The sequence below is a fragment of the Globicephala melas genome, chromosome 1, assembly GCF_963455315.2.
Source record: "Globicephala melas chromosome 1, mGloMel1.2, whole genome shotgun sequence".
In the NCBI taxonomy this organism is placed as follows: Eukaryota; Metazoa; Chordata; class Mammalia; order Artiodactyla; family Delphinidae; genus Globicephala; species Globicephala melas.
The window spans coordinates 107,939,055-107,955,993 of NC_083314.1; the positions used below are offsets into that span (position 1 = coordinate 107,939,055).

The 16,939-nt window shown below is 37.6% G+C and overlaps 1 protein-coding gene across 7 annotated transcripts in view; it reads left to right on the forward strand.

Moving 5' to 3' along the window:
• The window catches only part of HFM1 (helicase for meiosis 1), a 134,848-nt gene that overhangs the window by 102,543 nt on the left and 15,366 nt on the right, over positions 1-16,939 (forward strand). For 4 of the 7 annotated variants that reach the window (XM_060302908.1, XM_060302919.1, XM_060302915.1 and 1 more), the window contains 4 exons: positions 1,541-1,621; positions 1,868-1,983; positions 11,520-11,599; positions 12,604-12,710. In XM_060302908.1, coding sequence (XP_060158891.1) covers positions 1,541-1,621; positions 1,868-1,983; positions 11,520-11,599; positions 12,604-12,710 — 384 coding nt within the window. Of the gene's footprint in view, positions 1-1,540; positions 1,622-1,867; positions 1,984-2,932; positions 3,017-11,519; positions 11,600-12,603; positions 12,711-16,939 lie in introns of those variants that run through there. The other 3 variants (XR_009564767.1, XR_009564766.1, XM_060302922.1) reach the window with 2 other exon arrangements.

Below are 16,939 nucleotides of genomic sequence, written 5' to 3' on the forward strand. Positions count from 1 at the left end.
CCTTTCAGACAAGGATCACTAAGAGCATACCTATATTTGAGGAAAGTTAGGTATTTTTTAATTTGCTGCAGCAAAGGAGAGCACAGCACCTGCAGAACTGTGGGTCATCTCAGGGAATTGCGAGGAGCCTATTATAGGAGTTCAGCTTGTGCCAGGTGATTCTTAGAAGGGTTTGGGAGAAGCAGAGGTCAGTTCTAGATTGGGTGCTATCAGCAAGTGGGATATTGGATATTTTGGTATATCTTATCTTGGAGATGGGAGAATTAAAAAAAATAGTAGTCATTTGTGTTAGCCAGAAGAGGGAGATGTTTAGTTATTTTTGTGGTTCTTCAGCGTCCTTGTCTCTACTTTCAGAAATAATTACACACTAGTCTTATATCTGTCTTCTACTATGATCATAGAGTGGCCTTATCTGATTATTGTTTATATTCTGCCGAAATTGTTTATGTTCAGTTGGGAACACTATGGTTCAGCTGTCAGCTACCAGCTGCCAGGGTTATTTTATTACTTTTTCAGTACCCAGTACATTGATCTGCTCAGCCCCCAAGGCATCTAACCAGTTGCCTCATATGGTGAGCAGCCTTATTCATGTACCCCTGGGTGCTATACATATATTATCATTGTTCAGATGTGCCATGCCTTGAAAAAGTTGACTGAGCAACACACTGAAAATGAAGAGTAAAGGACCGAGAAAGATTACAAAAGTTTTCAGAGCTCTTCACTACCTCCAACATTTCTAATTTAAAATCTGTGCTCCAGCAAAAATAAACTGATGTGTTTCTATAGTCTGTGGTTGGTTGCCTTTGGATATTATGCTGTCTATCTGGAACATCTTCCTCTGGTCCCCTTCTCATGTCCAGATCCTGTCTGTCCTTCAAGGACCACTTCAAATATCTCTCCCTTCTCCCATGTTACTCGGAGAGTTAAAATCAAGAAAAAACCTACTTAAATATAATAAATGAAGAATAGATTATATATTTCGATATATTAATTCTAGCTTAGAGGGGTCAAGCTGGAAGCAATCTCACCTTTCTATGACTTCATATAGCAAATTTGTTTATATCCCTAAAGCACTTATTTCTAACATTTATTAAATATGCATGGTGTCCTATCTACTAGCTGCTGTCAGTGGTACCATCAAAATGCCATGAGGTTTCCTTCTTTCTGGGTTCTTCAGGCTTAAGTATAAAGTAGAAAAAAAAGTTTCAAAACTCCACCCTCATTCTTATCTCATTCAGCAGGAGTTAACTGATGTTCAATGATATTTGGTTCTATTTATATCAGGGAGGTTAAGAGAAGCTTATAGGTGACTCAGTGCTCCTTGTGAAAAGCTGGGATGGGCCCCATAGTGGGCAGGGACTGATTGTTATCAGAATATCTTTTTAAAAATACATATTAAAGGGGTTAACTTTTGAGGGAGTGTGAAAATCATAATCTTTTTGTACTGCCAGAAAGGACAGAGCTGGATAAAAATTAATTATAATTAGTCACATTAATAGATGTAGTGAAAAAGAGGCTTTCTTTTCTTATATTAATTTAGGAATGACTGCCTGCAAAAAACCTGGGAACCGAGAATGTAAACATCACTGTAAAAATAAACATACATGTGGACACGACTGCTGTGAGTTCCATAAAACAAGTTTATTTCAGGTTTTAAAAATTGAAAGGTCATTGAAGAATAGTAACAATATCCTAATTATCTATGTATGATATTTATATTATGCAGTTTATAACTCAAATAATTTTCTTTCTTTTGTGGTTAACATTTTTAAAAAGTAAATATTAGATTAGAAATTTTGAAGAAATTTGGCTTTATATGAACAATACATAAAGTTTAACTTAAACAATCTAGAATTTCTTCTCATAGGTAAAAATGGAGTTGCACAGAAGTCAGAAATGAAAGAGTCAGCAGTTTCTTCATATTTATCTGATTTAAGAAACAGAAATGCTGTTTCATCTCTTCCTCCAGTGAAACGTCTAAAGGTTAGTTTTAATAACATTTATCCCTTGTTCTGTAATTAAATGTATATGAATATCCCTTTATTCTGGGTATCAGGTAGGTATCCACAGAGTACTTTAGAGTTACATAAAGGCTTGAGTAGGAAAATGACTATTATTCATAATACTGTTTCTATAGGAAAAGATACTATAGTTTTTAATAATTAATCTATAAATCCACTTTTGGTGCATAGGGGCATAGTTATACATCCCTTTGCTTCATTAGCCTTTTTTTTTTTTTAAACCAGAGAAGAGGGATATGTAGCTTGCTTTGGTTCAGCAATTGAAACTAGAAACTCTTGCCCTTTTGTGGCTCCATCTGTGGTGGACTGCGCTGGAAAGTCTGAAGTTGATTTTGATTGACGAACATAGATGAGTACTGAGCAAGAGTCTCCCTTTCAAGTGGTGAAGAAATGGGAGTCGCCACTGGTTGATAGGCTAGTCACTAGCAGACTTACTCTAAGCCTAAGTCATCATATCCAGGGCAAAATAATTGATCAGGCCACAAAACAGAACGAAGAAAATGGCAGAGTGCCTGATTCTTTTCTAGGTCTTTTTTTTTTTTTAACATCTTTATTAGAGTATAATTGCTTTACAATGGTGTGTTAGTTTCTGCTTTATAACAAACTGAATCAGCTATACATGTACATATATCCCCATATCTCCTCCCTCTTGCGTCTCCCTCCCACCCTCCCTATCCCAAACCCTAGGTGGTCACAAAGCACTGAGCTGATCTCCCTGTGCTATGCGGCTACTTTCCACTAGCTATCTATTTTACATTTGGTAGTGTATATAAGTCCCTGCCACTCTCTCACTTCGACTCAGCTTACCCTTCCCCCTCCCCGTGTCCTCAAATCCATTCTCCACATCTGCGTCTTTATTCCTGTCCTGCCCCTAGGTTTTTCATAACTATTTTTTTCTTTCTTTTTTTTAGATTCCGTATATATGTGTTAGCATACAGTATTTGTTTTTCTCTTTCTGACTTACTTCACTCTGTATGACAGACGCTACGTCCAACCACCTCACTACAAGTAACTCAATTTCATTTCTTTTTATGGCTGAGTAATATTCCATTGTATATATGAGCCATGTCTTCTTTATCCATTCATCTGTCAGTGGCCACTTAGGTTGCTTCCATGTCCTGACTATTGTAAATAGAGCTGCAATGAACATTGTGGTACATGACTCTTTTTGAATGATGGTTTTCTCAGGGTATATGCAATGCCAAGTAGTGGGATTGCTGGGTCACATGGTAGTTCTATTTTTAGTCTTTTAAGGAACCTCCATACTGTTCTCCATAGTGGCTGTATCAATTTACATTCCCTCCAACAGTGCAAGAGGGTTCCCTTTTCTCCACACCCTCTCCAGCATTTATTGTCTGTAGATTTTTTTGATGATGGCCATTCTTACTGGTGTGAGGTGATACCTCGTTGTACTTTTGATTTGCATTTCTCTAATGATTAGTGATGTGGAGCATCCTTTCATGTGTTTGTTGGCAATCTGTTTATCTTCTTTGGAGAAATGTCTATTTAGGTCTTCTGCCCATTTGGGGATTGGGTTGTTTGTTTTTTTGATATTGAGTTGCATGAGCTGCTTGTAAATTTTGGAGATTAATCCTTTGTCAGTTGCTTCATTTGCAAATATTTTCTCCCATGCTAAGGGTTGTTTTTTCATCTTGTTTATGGTTTCCTTTGATGTGCAAAAGCGTTTAAGTTTCATTAGGTCCCATTTGTTTATTTTTGTTTTTATTTCCATTTCTCTAGGAGGTGGGTCAAAAAGGATCTTGCTGTGATTTATGTCATAGAGTGTTCTGCCTATGTTTTCCTCTAAGAGTTTTATAGTGTCTGCCCTTACATTTAGGTCTTTAATCCATTTTGAGTTTATTTTTGTGTATGGTGTTAGGGAGTGGTCTAATTTCATCCTTTTACATGTAGCTGTCCAGTTTTCCCAGCACCACTTATTGAAGAGGCTGTATTTTCTCCATTGTATATTCTTGCCTCCTGTATCAAAAATAAGGTGAACATATGTGCATGGGTTTATCTCTGGGCTTTGCATCCTGTTCCATTGATCTATATTTCTGTTTTTGTGCCAGTACCATATTGTCTTGATTACTGTAGCTTTGAAGTATAGTCTGAAGTCAGGGAGCCTGATTCCTCCAGCTCCATTTTTATTTCTCAGGATTGCTTTGGCTATTCAGGGTCTTTTGTGTTTCCATACAAATTGTGAAATTTTTGGTTCTAGTTCTGTGAGAAATGGCATTGGTAGTTTGATAGGGATTGCACTGAATCTGTAGATTGCTTTGGGTAGTATAGTAATTTTCACAATGTTGATTCTTCCAATCCCAGAACATAGTATATCTCTCCTTCTGTTTGTATCATCTTTAATTTCTTTCATCAGTGTCTTATAGTTTTCTTCATACAGGTCCATGTCTCCTTTGGTAGGTTTATTCCTAGATATTTTATTCTTTTTGTTACAATGGTAAATGGAAGTGTTTCCTTAATTTCTCTTTCAGATTTTTCATTAGTGTATAGGAAGGCAAGAGATTTCTGTACATTAATTTTGTACCCGGCAACTTTACCAATTTCATTGATTAGCTCTAGTAGTTTTGTGGTAGAGTCTTTAGGATTCTCTATGTATAGTATCATGTCATCAGCAAACAGTGACAGCTTTACTTCTTCTTTCCGATTTAGATTCCTTTTATTTCTTTTTCTTCTCTGATTGCTGTCACTAAAACTTCCAAAACTATGTTGAATAATAGTGGTGAGAGTGGACAACCTTGTCTTGTTCCTGATCTTAGTGGGAATGGTATCAGTTTTTCACAATTGAGAATGATGTTGGCTGTGGGTTTGTCATATATGGCCTTTATTATGTTGAGGTAAGTTCCCTCTATGCCTACTTTCTCGAGGGTTTTTATCATAAATGGGTGTTGAATTTTGTCAAAAGCTTTTTCTGGGGCTTCCCTGGTGGTGCAAGTGGTTGAGAGTCCACCTGCCAATGCAGGGGACACAGGTTTGTGTCCCGGTCTGAGAAGATCCCACATGCCACGGAGCAGCTGGGCCCGTGAGCCATGGCTGTTGAGCCTGTGCGTCCGGAGCCTGTGCTCTGCAATGGGAGACGCCACAGCAGTGAGAGGCCCGCATACAGAAAAAAAAAAAAAAAAGCTTTTTCTGCATCTATTGAGATGATCCTATGGTTTTTCTCCTTCAGTTTGTTAATATGGTGTACCACGTTGATTGATTTGCATATATTGAAGAATCCTTGCATTCCTGGGATAAACCCCACTTGATCCTGGTGTATGATCCTTTTAATGTACTCTTGGATTCTCTTTGCTAGTATTTTGTTGAGGGGTTTTGCATCTATGGTCATCAGTGATATTGTCCTGTAGTTTTCTTTCTTTGTGACATCTTTGTCTGGTTTTGGTATCAGGGTGATGGTGGCCTCGTAGAATGAGTTTGGGAGCGTTCCTTCCTCTGCTATATTTTGGAAGAGTTTGAGAAGGATAGGTGTTAGCTGTTCTCTAAATGTTTGATAGAATTCTCCTGTGAAGCCATCTGGTCCTGGGCTTTTGTTTGTTGGAAGAGTTTTAATCACAGTCTCAATTTCAGTGCTTGTGATTGGTCTGTTTATATTTTCTGTTTCTTCCTGGGTCAGTCTCGGAAGGTTGTGCTTTTCTAAGAATTTGTCCATTTCTTCCAGGTTGTCCATTTTATTGGCATATAGTTGCTTGTAGTAATCTCTCATGAACCTTTGTATTTCTGCAGTGTCAGTTGTTACTTCTCCTTTTTCATTTCTGATTCTGTTGATTTGAGTCTTCTCCCTTTTTTTTCTTGATGAGTCTGGCTAATGGTTTATCAATTTTGTTTATCTTCTCAAAGAACCAGCTTTTAGTTTTATTGATTTTTGATATTGTTTCCTTCATTTCTTTTTCATTTATTTCTGATCTGATCTTCATAATTTCCTTCCTTCTGCAAACTTTGAGGTTTTTTTGTTCTTCTTTCTCTAATTGCTTTATATGTAAGATTAGGTCGTATTTGAGATGTTTCTTGTTTCTTGAGGTAGGATTGTATTGATCTAAACTTCCCTCTTAGAACTGCTTTTGCTGCATCCCATAGGTTTTGGGTTGTCGTGTTTTCATTGTCATTTGTTTCTAGGTATTTTCTGATTTCCTCTTTGATTTCTTCAGTGATCTCTTGGTTATTAAGTAGTGTATTGTTTTGCCTCCATGTGTTTGTATTTTTTACCTTTTTTTTTTCCTGTAATTGATATCTAGTCTCATAGCTTTGTGGTCAGAAAAGATACTTGATATGATTTCAATTTTCTTAACTTTACCAAGGTTTTATTTGTGACCCAAGATATGATCTATCCTGGAGAATGTTCCATGAGCATTTGAGAAGAAAGTGTATTCTGTTGTTTTTGGATGGAAAGTCCTATAAATATCAATTTAGTCCATCCTGTTTAACGTATCATTTAAAGCTTGTGTTTCCTTATTTATTTTCATTTTGGATGATCTGTCCATTGGTGAAAGTGGGATGTTAAAGTCCCCTACTATGATTGTGTTACTGTCGATTTCCCCTTTTATGGTTGTTAGCATTTGCCTTATGTATTGAGGTGCTCCTATGTTGGGTGCATAAATATTTACAATTGTTATATCTTCTTCTTGGATTGATCCCTTTATCATTATGTAGTGTCCTTCTTCGTCTCTTGTAATAGTCTTTATTTTCAAGTCTATTTTGTCTGATATGAGAATTGCTACTCCAGCTTTCTTTTGATTTCCATTTGTATGGAATATCTTTTTCCATCCCCTCACTTTCAGTCTGTATGTGTTCCTAGGTCTGAAGTGGGTCTCTTGTAGACAGCATATATGTAGGTCTCATTTTTGTATCCATTCAGTCAGTGTATGTCTTTTGGTTTAAGCATTGAATCCATTTACATTTAAAGTAATTATCGATATGTATGTTCCTATTTCATTTTCTTAATTGTTTTGGGTTTGTTATTGTATGTCTTTTCCTTCTCTTGTGTTTCCTGCCTAGACAAGTTCCTTTAGCATTTGTTGTAATGCTGGTTTGGTGGTGCTGAAGTCTCTCAGCTTTTGCTTGTCTGTAAAGGTTTTAATTTCTCTGACGAAGCTGAATGAGATCCTGGCTGGGTAGAGTAATCTTTGTTGTAGATTTTTCCCTTTCATCACTTTAAATATGTCTTGCCACTCCCTTCTGGCTTGCAGAGTTTTTGCTGAAAGATCAGCTGTTAACCTTATAGGGATTCGCTTGTATATTGTTTTTTCCTTGCTGCTTTTAATATTTTTTCTTTGTATTTAATTTCTGATAGTTTGATTAATATGTGTCTTGGCATGTTTCTCCTTGGATTTATCTGTATGTGACTGTCTGTGCTTCCTGGACTTGACTGACTATTTCCTTTCCCATATTAGGGAAGTTTTCAAGTATAATCTCTTCAAATATTTTCTCAGTCCCTTTCTCTTTCTCTTCTTCTTCTGGGACCCCTATAATTCGAATGTTGGTGTGTTTAATGTTGTCCCAGAGGTCTGTGAGACTGTCCTTAAATCTTATTTCTTTATTCTCCTCTGTGGTAGTTATTTCCACTATTTTATCTTCCAGGTCACTTATCCATTCTTCTGCATCAGTTATTCTGCTATTGAACACTTCTAGAGAATTTTTAATATCATTTATTGTTTTGTTCATCACTGTTTGTTTTCTCTTTAGTTCTTCTAAGTCCTTGTTAAACGTTTCTTGTATTTTCTCCATTCTATTTCCAAGATTTTGGATCATCTTTACTATCATTACTCTGAATTCTTTTGCAGGTAGACTGCCTATTTCCTCTTCATTTGTTAGGTCTGGTGCGTTTTTGCCTTGCTCCTTCAACTGCTGTGTGTTTTTCTGTCTTCTCATTTTACTTAACTTACTGTGTTTGGGGTCTCCTTCTCACAGGCTGCAGGTTTGTAGTTCCTATTGTTTTTGGTGTCTGCCCCCAGTGTCTGCTTGGTTCAGTGGGTTGTTTTGGCTTCCTGGTGGAGGGGACTAGTGCTTGTGTTCTGGTGGATGAGGCTGGATATTGTCTTTCTGGTGGGTAGGACCGTGTCTGTTCGTGTGTTTTGGGGTGGCTGTGACCTTATTATGATTTTAGGCAGCCTCTCTGCTAATGGGTTGGGTTGTGTTCCTGTCTTGCTAGTTGTTTGGCATAGGGTGTCCAGCACTGTAGCTTGCTTGTCGTTGAGTGGAGCTGGGCATTAGCGTTGAGATGTAGATCTTTGGAAGAGGTTTTGCCATTAGATATTACGTGGAGCTGAGAGGTCTCTGGTGGACCAATGTCCTGAACTCTCCCACCTCAGAGGCACAGGCTGACACCCGGCCAAGAGCACCAAGACCCTCTCAGCCACACAGCTCAGAAGAAAAGGGAGAATAAAAGAAAAAAAGAAAATAAATAAAATAAAGTTATTAAAATAAAAAATAATTATTAAAAATAAAAATATTAAAGTAATAGAAAAAGAAAAAACAGAAAGAAAGAAAGAGGAGAGCAACCAAACCAAGAAACAAATCCACCAATGATAACAAGCACTAAAAACTATACTAAAAAAGAAAAAACAAACCAAAAAAACCCAGACAGGCAGAACCCTAAGACAAATGGTGAAAGCAAAGCTATACAGACAAAATCACACAAAGAAGCATACATGTACACACTCACAAAAAGAGAAAAAGGAAAAAAAAATATATATCTTTGCTTCCAAAGTCCACGGCCTCAATTTTGGGATGATTCGTTGTGTATTCAGGTATTCCACAGATGCAGGGTACCTCAAGTTGATTGTGGAGATTTAATCCACTGCTCCTGAGGCTGCTGGGAGAGATTTCCCTTTCTCTTCTTTGTTCGCACAGCTCCCAGGGTTCATCTTTGGATTTGGCCCCCACCTCTGCGTAAAGGTAGCCTGAGGGCGTCTGTTCTTCACTGATACAGGACGGCATAAAAGGAGCAGCTGATTCGGGGGCTCTGGCTCACTCAGGCGGCGGGGAGGGAGGGGTACGGAATGCGGGGCGAGCCTGCAGTGGCAGAAGCCAGTGTGACGTTGCAACAGGTGCAGGCATGCCGTGCATTCTCCCGGGAAAGTTGTCCCTGGATCACGGGACCCTGGCAGTGGCGGGCTGCACAGGCTCCCAGAGGGGAGGTGTGGATAGTGACTTGTGCTTGCACACAGGCTTCCTGGTTGCTGCAGCAGCAGCAGCAGCGTTAGCATTTTATGCCCGTCTCTGTTGTGTGCACTAATAGCCGCAGCTCGTGCCCATCTCTGGAGCTTGTTTAGGCGGTGTTCTGAATCCCCTCTCCTTGTGCACCCTGAAACAATGGTCTCTTGCCTCTTAGGCAGGTCCAGACTTCTTCCCAGACTCCCTCCTGGCTAGCTGTGGCGCACTAGCCCCCTTCAGGCTGTGTTCACGCAGCCAACCCCAGCCCTTTCCCTGCACTCCGACCGAAACCCAAGCCTCAGCTCGCAGCCCCGCCCGCCCCGGCGGGTGAGCAGACAAGCCTCTCGGGCTGGTGAGTGCCGGTCAGCACCGATCCTCTGTGCGGGAATCTCTCCGCTTTGCCCTCCGCACCCCTGTGGCTGCGCTTTCCTCCGTGGCCCCAAAGCTCCCACCACCACCACCCCCAGTCTCCAGCAGTGAAGGGGCTTCCTACTGTGTGGAAACTTTTCCTCCTTCACAGCTCCCTCCCACTGGTGCAGGTCCTGTCCCTATTCTTTTGTCTCTGTTTTTTCTTTTTTCTTTTGCCCCACCCAGGTACGTGGGGAGTTTCTTGCCTTTTGGGAAGTTTGAGGTCTTCTGCCAACATTCAGTAGGTGTTCTGTGGGGGTTGTTCCACATGTAGGTGTATTTCTGTTGTATTTGTGGGGAGGAAGGTGATCTCCAAGTCTTACTCTTCCGCCATCTTGAAGGTCTCCTCTCTAGGTCTTTTATAAGAAAGAAGATTCTCAGTCATGAGGCTAAAACAAGGAGAATATTGGGAAACATGGAGAGGTTTACAGTTTGAAATGGCAACCACCTTTTCTGAGACAATTATTTTTTAGTGTCCCAAGTTTTTCCTACCTTTTTTTTTGTACTTATTCCATATAATCCATCCCTCCCTTCATCCCTCCCTCCCTTCCTTCCTTCCTTCCTTCCTTCCTTCCATATTCATCGAGCACCAAGAATGTGCCAAGCACTATAGTAGGTGTCGTAGATCCAGTGATAAGACCGTTTTAGTCCCAGACCTCATAAAGCTTACAGTTTGAGTGAAGGATACAAATAAGTAAATAGGCTTTTTCAATACAGTGTGATGAGTGATTCTGTGACAGAAGTGTAAGATAACTTGAACTTATAGAAAGTGCATTCACTCCACATTTGATAGGCCAGGGAAGGATTCCTAATAAACATGATTGAGACCTGAATGATATATGGGTATAAGCAAGTATGGAGAGGTGAGTACCAGAGTGGTGGTAAAGAGGGATAGAAAAGTATTTCAGCTATAGAGAATATGCAGTGGTTCAGAGCTGAGAAAGAGATAGAGATCTTTTTAAAAACTGAAGTAATACGGTATATCTGGAGTTCATTTACAAGTAGGAGAGTGGAGAAAGATAAGGCTGAAGAAGTAGGAGCTAGATCATGAAAACATTTTTGCTATTTTAAGGATTTGGATTTTATCCTGAAAGTACTGGGAAATCACTGAAGGGCTTTAATCAGTGGCATGATTGGAACCACATTTTATAAAGTTCACTCTGGATGCAATGTAGAGAATGCATTAGAGGATAATAGAAAAGGAACATAAGGACTCATTAGGGAGGTTTTGCAGTAGTCCAGGCAAGACGATGGCCTAGTCTAGTGTAATGGCAGTAGCAATGGAGAGAAGTGGCTGGGTTTAAGATATTTTTCAGAGGTAGAAACAACTACCTTGCTACTTATTGGTTATAAGGGGTGAAGTAGAAGGAATAAAGATGATGCCCTTCTGGCTTGAGCAACTGGGAAAAAAGTGGGGCCTCACTAGGGTAGAAACTCTAAATGGAAAACAAGTTTGGAGGAGTAGAGACTTGATAAGTTCATTTGGGAAATACTGAATTTAGAGGCCTACAAGATGTCTAGGTAAAGATGTTCTATAGACAGTTGGATAATAGCTGTTTGAAAGTCAGGAGAGAGTTGAGCTAGAAAATCAAGAAAGAGAGCTAAGCTCAAATCTACAGAGAGCTATAGATTTGAGAGTCATTCATGTGTAGATGATAATTGAAGCCATGGGAGTAAATGAGATCTATGATTGAGAATGAGTGAGAGTGAGAAGAGAAGAAGGCCTCGTGATGAAGAACCATGAAGAATATCAACATTTAAGAAGGGCCTGAGAAGGAGATTTGAGTTGAAAACTAGCTTGAGTTTCTCACAATTTATTGGTTTGGGGACTATATGTATCAGCAGGAATTTTGCTGTTTGGCTTATTTGTTAAAAGGTGTATTGATATGAAATTGATAGTTGAACTTGTTAATTTTTCATTAATAGATGCAGATGAATAAATCTCAAAGTGTGGACCTTAAAGAGTTTGGTTTTACTCCAAAACCTTCTCTTACCAGTATATCAAGGTACAAATATAATGTTAATATCTGAGGTAAAATATTCATCATAAACTCTCTGTTCCTCCAAATAGTCATTTATTCAGAGAAAGATTGTTACTGGCTACCTTTAAATCACAGTAATCATTTAGTTCCATAATGAGGTAATTACATCAGGAGAGTTTTGTTATCTTTTACACCCCAAATTTATTTAGAACTCTGCAGTCATAAGGATACTTTAACATTGATCTAATCTGCTCTTTCCTGGAAAACTACCCATCCTATGTGTCATGCCTCCAGGCTCTCTCTGCCTTTTAAACTTAAGATGACAAGAGTATACTTTAAAAAGAGAAGTCATGTTGGTGTACAAAGTCTAATATTTTCCATTTAGGGGCCCACTCTATATTAATAATACATCAGATTTATAAAATACTTTATAATTTAAAAATTGCATGTTTGTGCATTCTTTCTTTTGAACTTAACAACAACCTGGCTCATAAACCAAGGTATTTTTATCCTATTATATAGATGAAATAACCAAAGCTCATATTCAGAGGGCCCTAGATGATAATTCAGCATTCTTTTCCTATTATGATACCTAAAAGGTAACAGTATATGTAATTTCCCTTCCAGATAAGGGCATTCTATATGCTGGGATGACATTTAATATACTTAACAACCAGTACAGAACAGCCGCTGACCAATCAGAATAGATGCCAACACTACTTCAAGAGATCCTAACTTTTGTTATCTAACTGAAAGAAGCATTAGAAATAAATTTTTAAGGCTACACACAAATAGCAGAAATCTACCCAATGGGGGAATGTAAAGATGACTAAGTGACCTAAGTAGTTGTCACTTCCATTAAACACCTATTTTTTTACCTTTTACTACTCAGGCTAGTACAGTTTATCATAGAAGTGTTGAGTGGCTAAACCAGTTTTTTCCCATTTATATGAATCAGTAGTTTTCAAAGTCAGATTAATTTTAATATTTTCTTTAACATTTTTATGGTTTTATTTATCTTTATAAAGGTCAGAATATTTAAACATACCCGAATTGCCTATAATGGAGCAGAGGTATCAGCATGAGATCTACACAAAAAGTCAACAACCAGAACCATCTGCATATCAAGACAAAGGTAAATTACTGTTGATATTGACTTGAGAGAGAAAATGATTTCTCACTACTTTGGATTGACAAGCAATGTTATTGAAAAACCAAAATCTAAAATTATGATTATTAACTTGGCAACATTTTTCTCTTCACTTATTGAAGCAGTTTCAAATTCTTAGGTCTGTTATTTCAGATGGTCTTGTTGTGTCTATCATAGATTCCTAAAAAATCTTTTCGTACATAGCATTGACTATTTTAATTTAAAGATAATATGAGGGGGCTTCCCTGGTGGCGCAGTGGTTGAGAGTCCGCCTGCCGATGCAGGGGACACGGGTTTGTGCCCCGGTCTAGGAAGATCCCACATGCCGCGGAGCGGCTGGGCCCGTGAGCCATGGCCGCTGAGCCTGCGCATCCGGAGCCTGCGCTCCGCAACGGGAGAGGCCACAGCAGTGAGAGGCCCGCATACCGCAAAAGAAAAAAAAGATAATATTAGGAAAAGCTGAGAATATAAGGGATCTTAGGATATGCAAAGTATTAAAATGCTGAACGATTACTTTTATATGTCTTTAGAATTACTTGAAATAATTTTTTATTTATAAAATTAGTCCATTTTATAAAATAGCTGTGTGACCTTGGGAAAATTATTTAACCTCTTTGGGTGTTAGTCTTATCTTTAAAATTAAGGGATTAAATTGGGTGGCCTTTAATATCTCTCCAGTTCTTAAACCTATGATTCTTACAATCTCTATGATATGTGAGACTATAACCTAGTTTGTGCGATATAGCTGGTTTGTAATATAGATTTGCTTTTTATCTGTGTCTGTCATTAAATTAAAGAGATAATGCATATAAATTCTTCAACTTTGGGCCTGTTTCATCATTTCTCAGGGTCCTGCCATTAATAGCACCATTTCTCTGGGTCATGCTACTATACTAATAGCAGTCTGTTAAAACGTGTGAGAAATAATTCTGGCCACAGAGTTGTTTGTTCAAGTGGCTGTATGTGGAAATGGTAAACTTGGGATTTTCTAAAAACAATTAATTTCATGTGTGTGTTGTTTTTGACTTCTATTGCCACTCTTTCCTTCATTCTTTCACTCTATTGCTTTCTCTGGCCATAATTTAAGATCTTAGGTAGGCAAGGGCTGGAGTACCCATCACCCCTTATGACACCGTGGCAGCCATTAGTCCCAATATCAGATCAAGAAAAATCCCCTGGTCTTACCTAGACTATCAGAACATTTATCCAATTTGTTCAAAGCCTGAAAATATTATTACAACATGAATAGAAGGTGTAAGAGTGTCAATCCTCTTATTTTTATCTCTCTTCAACCTGTAGCTCTCTAACTTATTCCTTGTATGGCTGATCTATTCCCTGCCCTTCTCCACACCAGAGTTTGTCCTTCCCTACTTTCATGTTGTCTTTACATAGTTTTTCTACTTTTATTTCTTTCCCACCCACTATTCCAAATGTGATTTGTATTATGATATAAAAGTCTCATCTAGATAGTTTAAACCTCAATAATAACTGTATCCCTCTTTTACTGAATGCCCCCCCACCTTTTTTAAAGAAGCTGTATAATATAGTAGTTCAACTTACAGGATCTAGGGATTATCTGTCTAGGTTCAAATCCTAGCTCATTTAGTAGTTGTATGACTTTTCATAGTATACTTACCAGTTCATCTCAATTCCCTCATCTGGTTATATTTTAGAGATTTTAGGGTTAAATGAGATAATATATATAAAGCTCTTAGCATAATATCTGGTACTGTTATTAATAGTAATTGAGTATATTCATTATACTTTTTCCACATTAGTCTTTGGTGACAAAACATACTTTAAATGTATTCAAATACTGCTCTTAAGAATGTTTTAAGAAAAACATGGCAATTTTTATCATCTGTATTCCAGGTGCAAAAAGAGAAGAAGAAAAAATGTCAGAAATTATGAGAAAGCATGTTGAATTGTAAAATTTAAATTGTAACGGACCTTTGTGCAATTTCTCATTTTACAATGAAAGAAGCCAAGACTCAGAGATTAAATGACTTGCCCAAAATTACATATCTAATTAATAGCAGGACTAGAAATAGATTTCATATCTCTTGATTCCCAGGCAATGCCATTTCTATAAAATGAAATTGACTTTTAGTTATCAGTGGAGAATTGAAAATCAAACCTGTAATATACAAACTCTTTCAACTTTCCACCCCCCCAACTATTATATTTCTCTGTTTCTGCACCCATCCATAACTCTCTATTTATTTTGAAAGAAGAATTATCTTTTCTTCTATTCAAAGTTTATCTCTCCACCTGTAATCGTAATCTTTCCAATTCTGCCCCCTCTGGGTCTTTAGAAGACCAGCTATCTCTCTCCTCTTGCCCTTATTTTCAGTATCTTCTCCCTGTGGCCTCTTTCTTTTCAGCATATAAATATGCTCAAGTCTCTTCCTTCTTTAGCTGCCAGTCCCCATCTAGCCAGATGGTCTTCTTCTCTTTATATTTCCACTGCACTTTGTACCTACTTCTCTTTTCAGGACATAGCATACTGTGTATGTGTATCAAGGCACAAAAGTAGAATAATGTGTACTGGAGTTGTAGGTACATTTGAAGGATAGAGAAGGATTTGGATAGTGAAGAAAAGGATAGAGGTTATTTAAAGTGAAGGAAACTCACTTTAAATTTTACTGGAGCAAGCTTGTACTAGCTTGTGAGATGATTATTAAATTTTGGGGAATCAGGCATCATTAAAGTTTAATTATATAAACTTACAATTAAGTTATATTAAACACAAAGGTTATAAATATTAAAAACTAACCATTTCCTAATTATTCTACTACATTTTACTGTTATCTGTATTCTTGAGATTATTTGCATCTATATTTATATCTGTATGGTGGAAATACTGTATAAAGGGGTGCTATTGTGCATTTCTTCCCAACTTTGCATTCAGTTACGTCACATTTGTAGCTTGAAATCAGTCATGGTGGGAATACTTATAGAATGGAAATCAGCAAACACTACAAATCAGGGCCTAACTTATTGTTTTTTTTATTGTTTATACCTAAGAAAGTGATGGAGAAAATGACAGTAGTGCAGATTTAATTTATCAGTGTGTCATGTCTGTAGCCCTTATATTGTGGATAGCAAGAAAAATTGAAAGAATATTCTTCTAGCATTTGAAAATTATTATCTAATTCAGCAAGGAAATTGCTTAAGGCTATGGGTGAATGAGTGAAATCCCAACATATGTCTTTATTGTTTTACTTTTATTAAAGTCAACAAAAATATCAAACAACGCTCGAATTGACAAATGAATGTGAGAACTACATTCATTTATAAATTGTAACCATAGGTTGATACAGATACAAGAGTTTGGCAAAATTCAATGAAAACGTTCAGTGATAATCAATTAGATATATGGAATTTACAGTTAAGCATGCTGTATATTTTATCATTATTTGTAAATTGTGTGCTATACATCCTTTACATATAATACGTATATATGCATAAAATTTTTTGGAGAAGCGAATTATTGAATATTTATTAACCACTGCTATGGAAAACTGTACAAGTAAAGACATTTAGTCCCCATAACAATCATATGTATTAGGTACTATTATTTATTTATTTATTTGGTTGTGTTGGGTCTTAGTTGCGGCAGGCAGGCTCCTTAGTTGTGGCTTGCCAGCTCCTTAGTTGTGGCATGCGAACTCTTAGTTGTGGCATGCAGGTGACATCTAGTTCCCGGACCAGGGATCGAACCCAGGCCCCCTGCATTGGGAGCGGGGAGTCTCAACCACCATGCCGCCAGGGAGGTTCCATGTTAGGTACTATTATTATCCCCATTTTGCAGAGGAGAAAACTAAGCTCAGAGTTTAAATTACTTGTCTAAGATCATCCAACTAGTAAATGATGGAGGTGGAATTTTCACCCAGGTAGTCTGGCTCTAAACCCAGGCTATAAACAATGGATAACACTGAGGATATTTTAGAAGGAGAAAAATAATGATATATTTTCGTAACAATACTCAAAATTAACTGCTTGTAGGGAGAAGAGATGGGGGAGGAAGCCCATTTTAGAAGCTATTACAATCCAATCTTGGAGTAAGATTATTCTTATGTGGGAATTAAGAGGGAAAATTAATTCTGTCTAGAAGAATACCTTGAAAATTAAATTTAGTGCAGCAGTCAATCACTACATGTAATACAGTAAATAAAATTGTTGAATACAATACTCAGCAATGCTTTAGAACA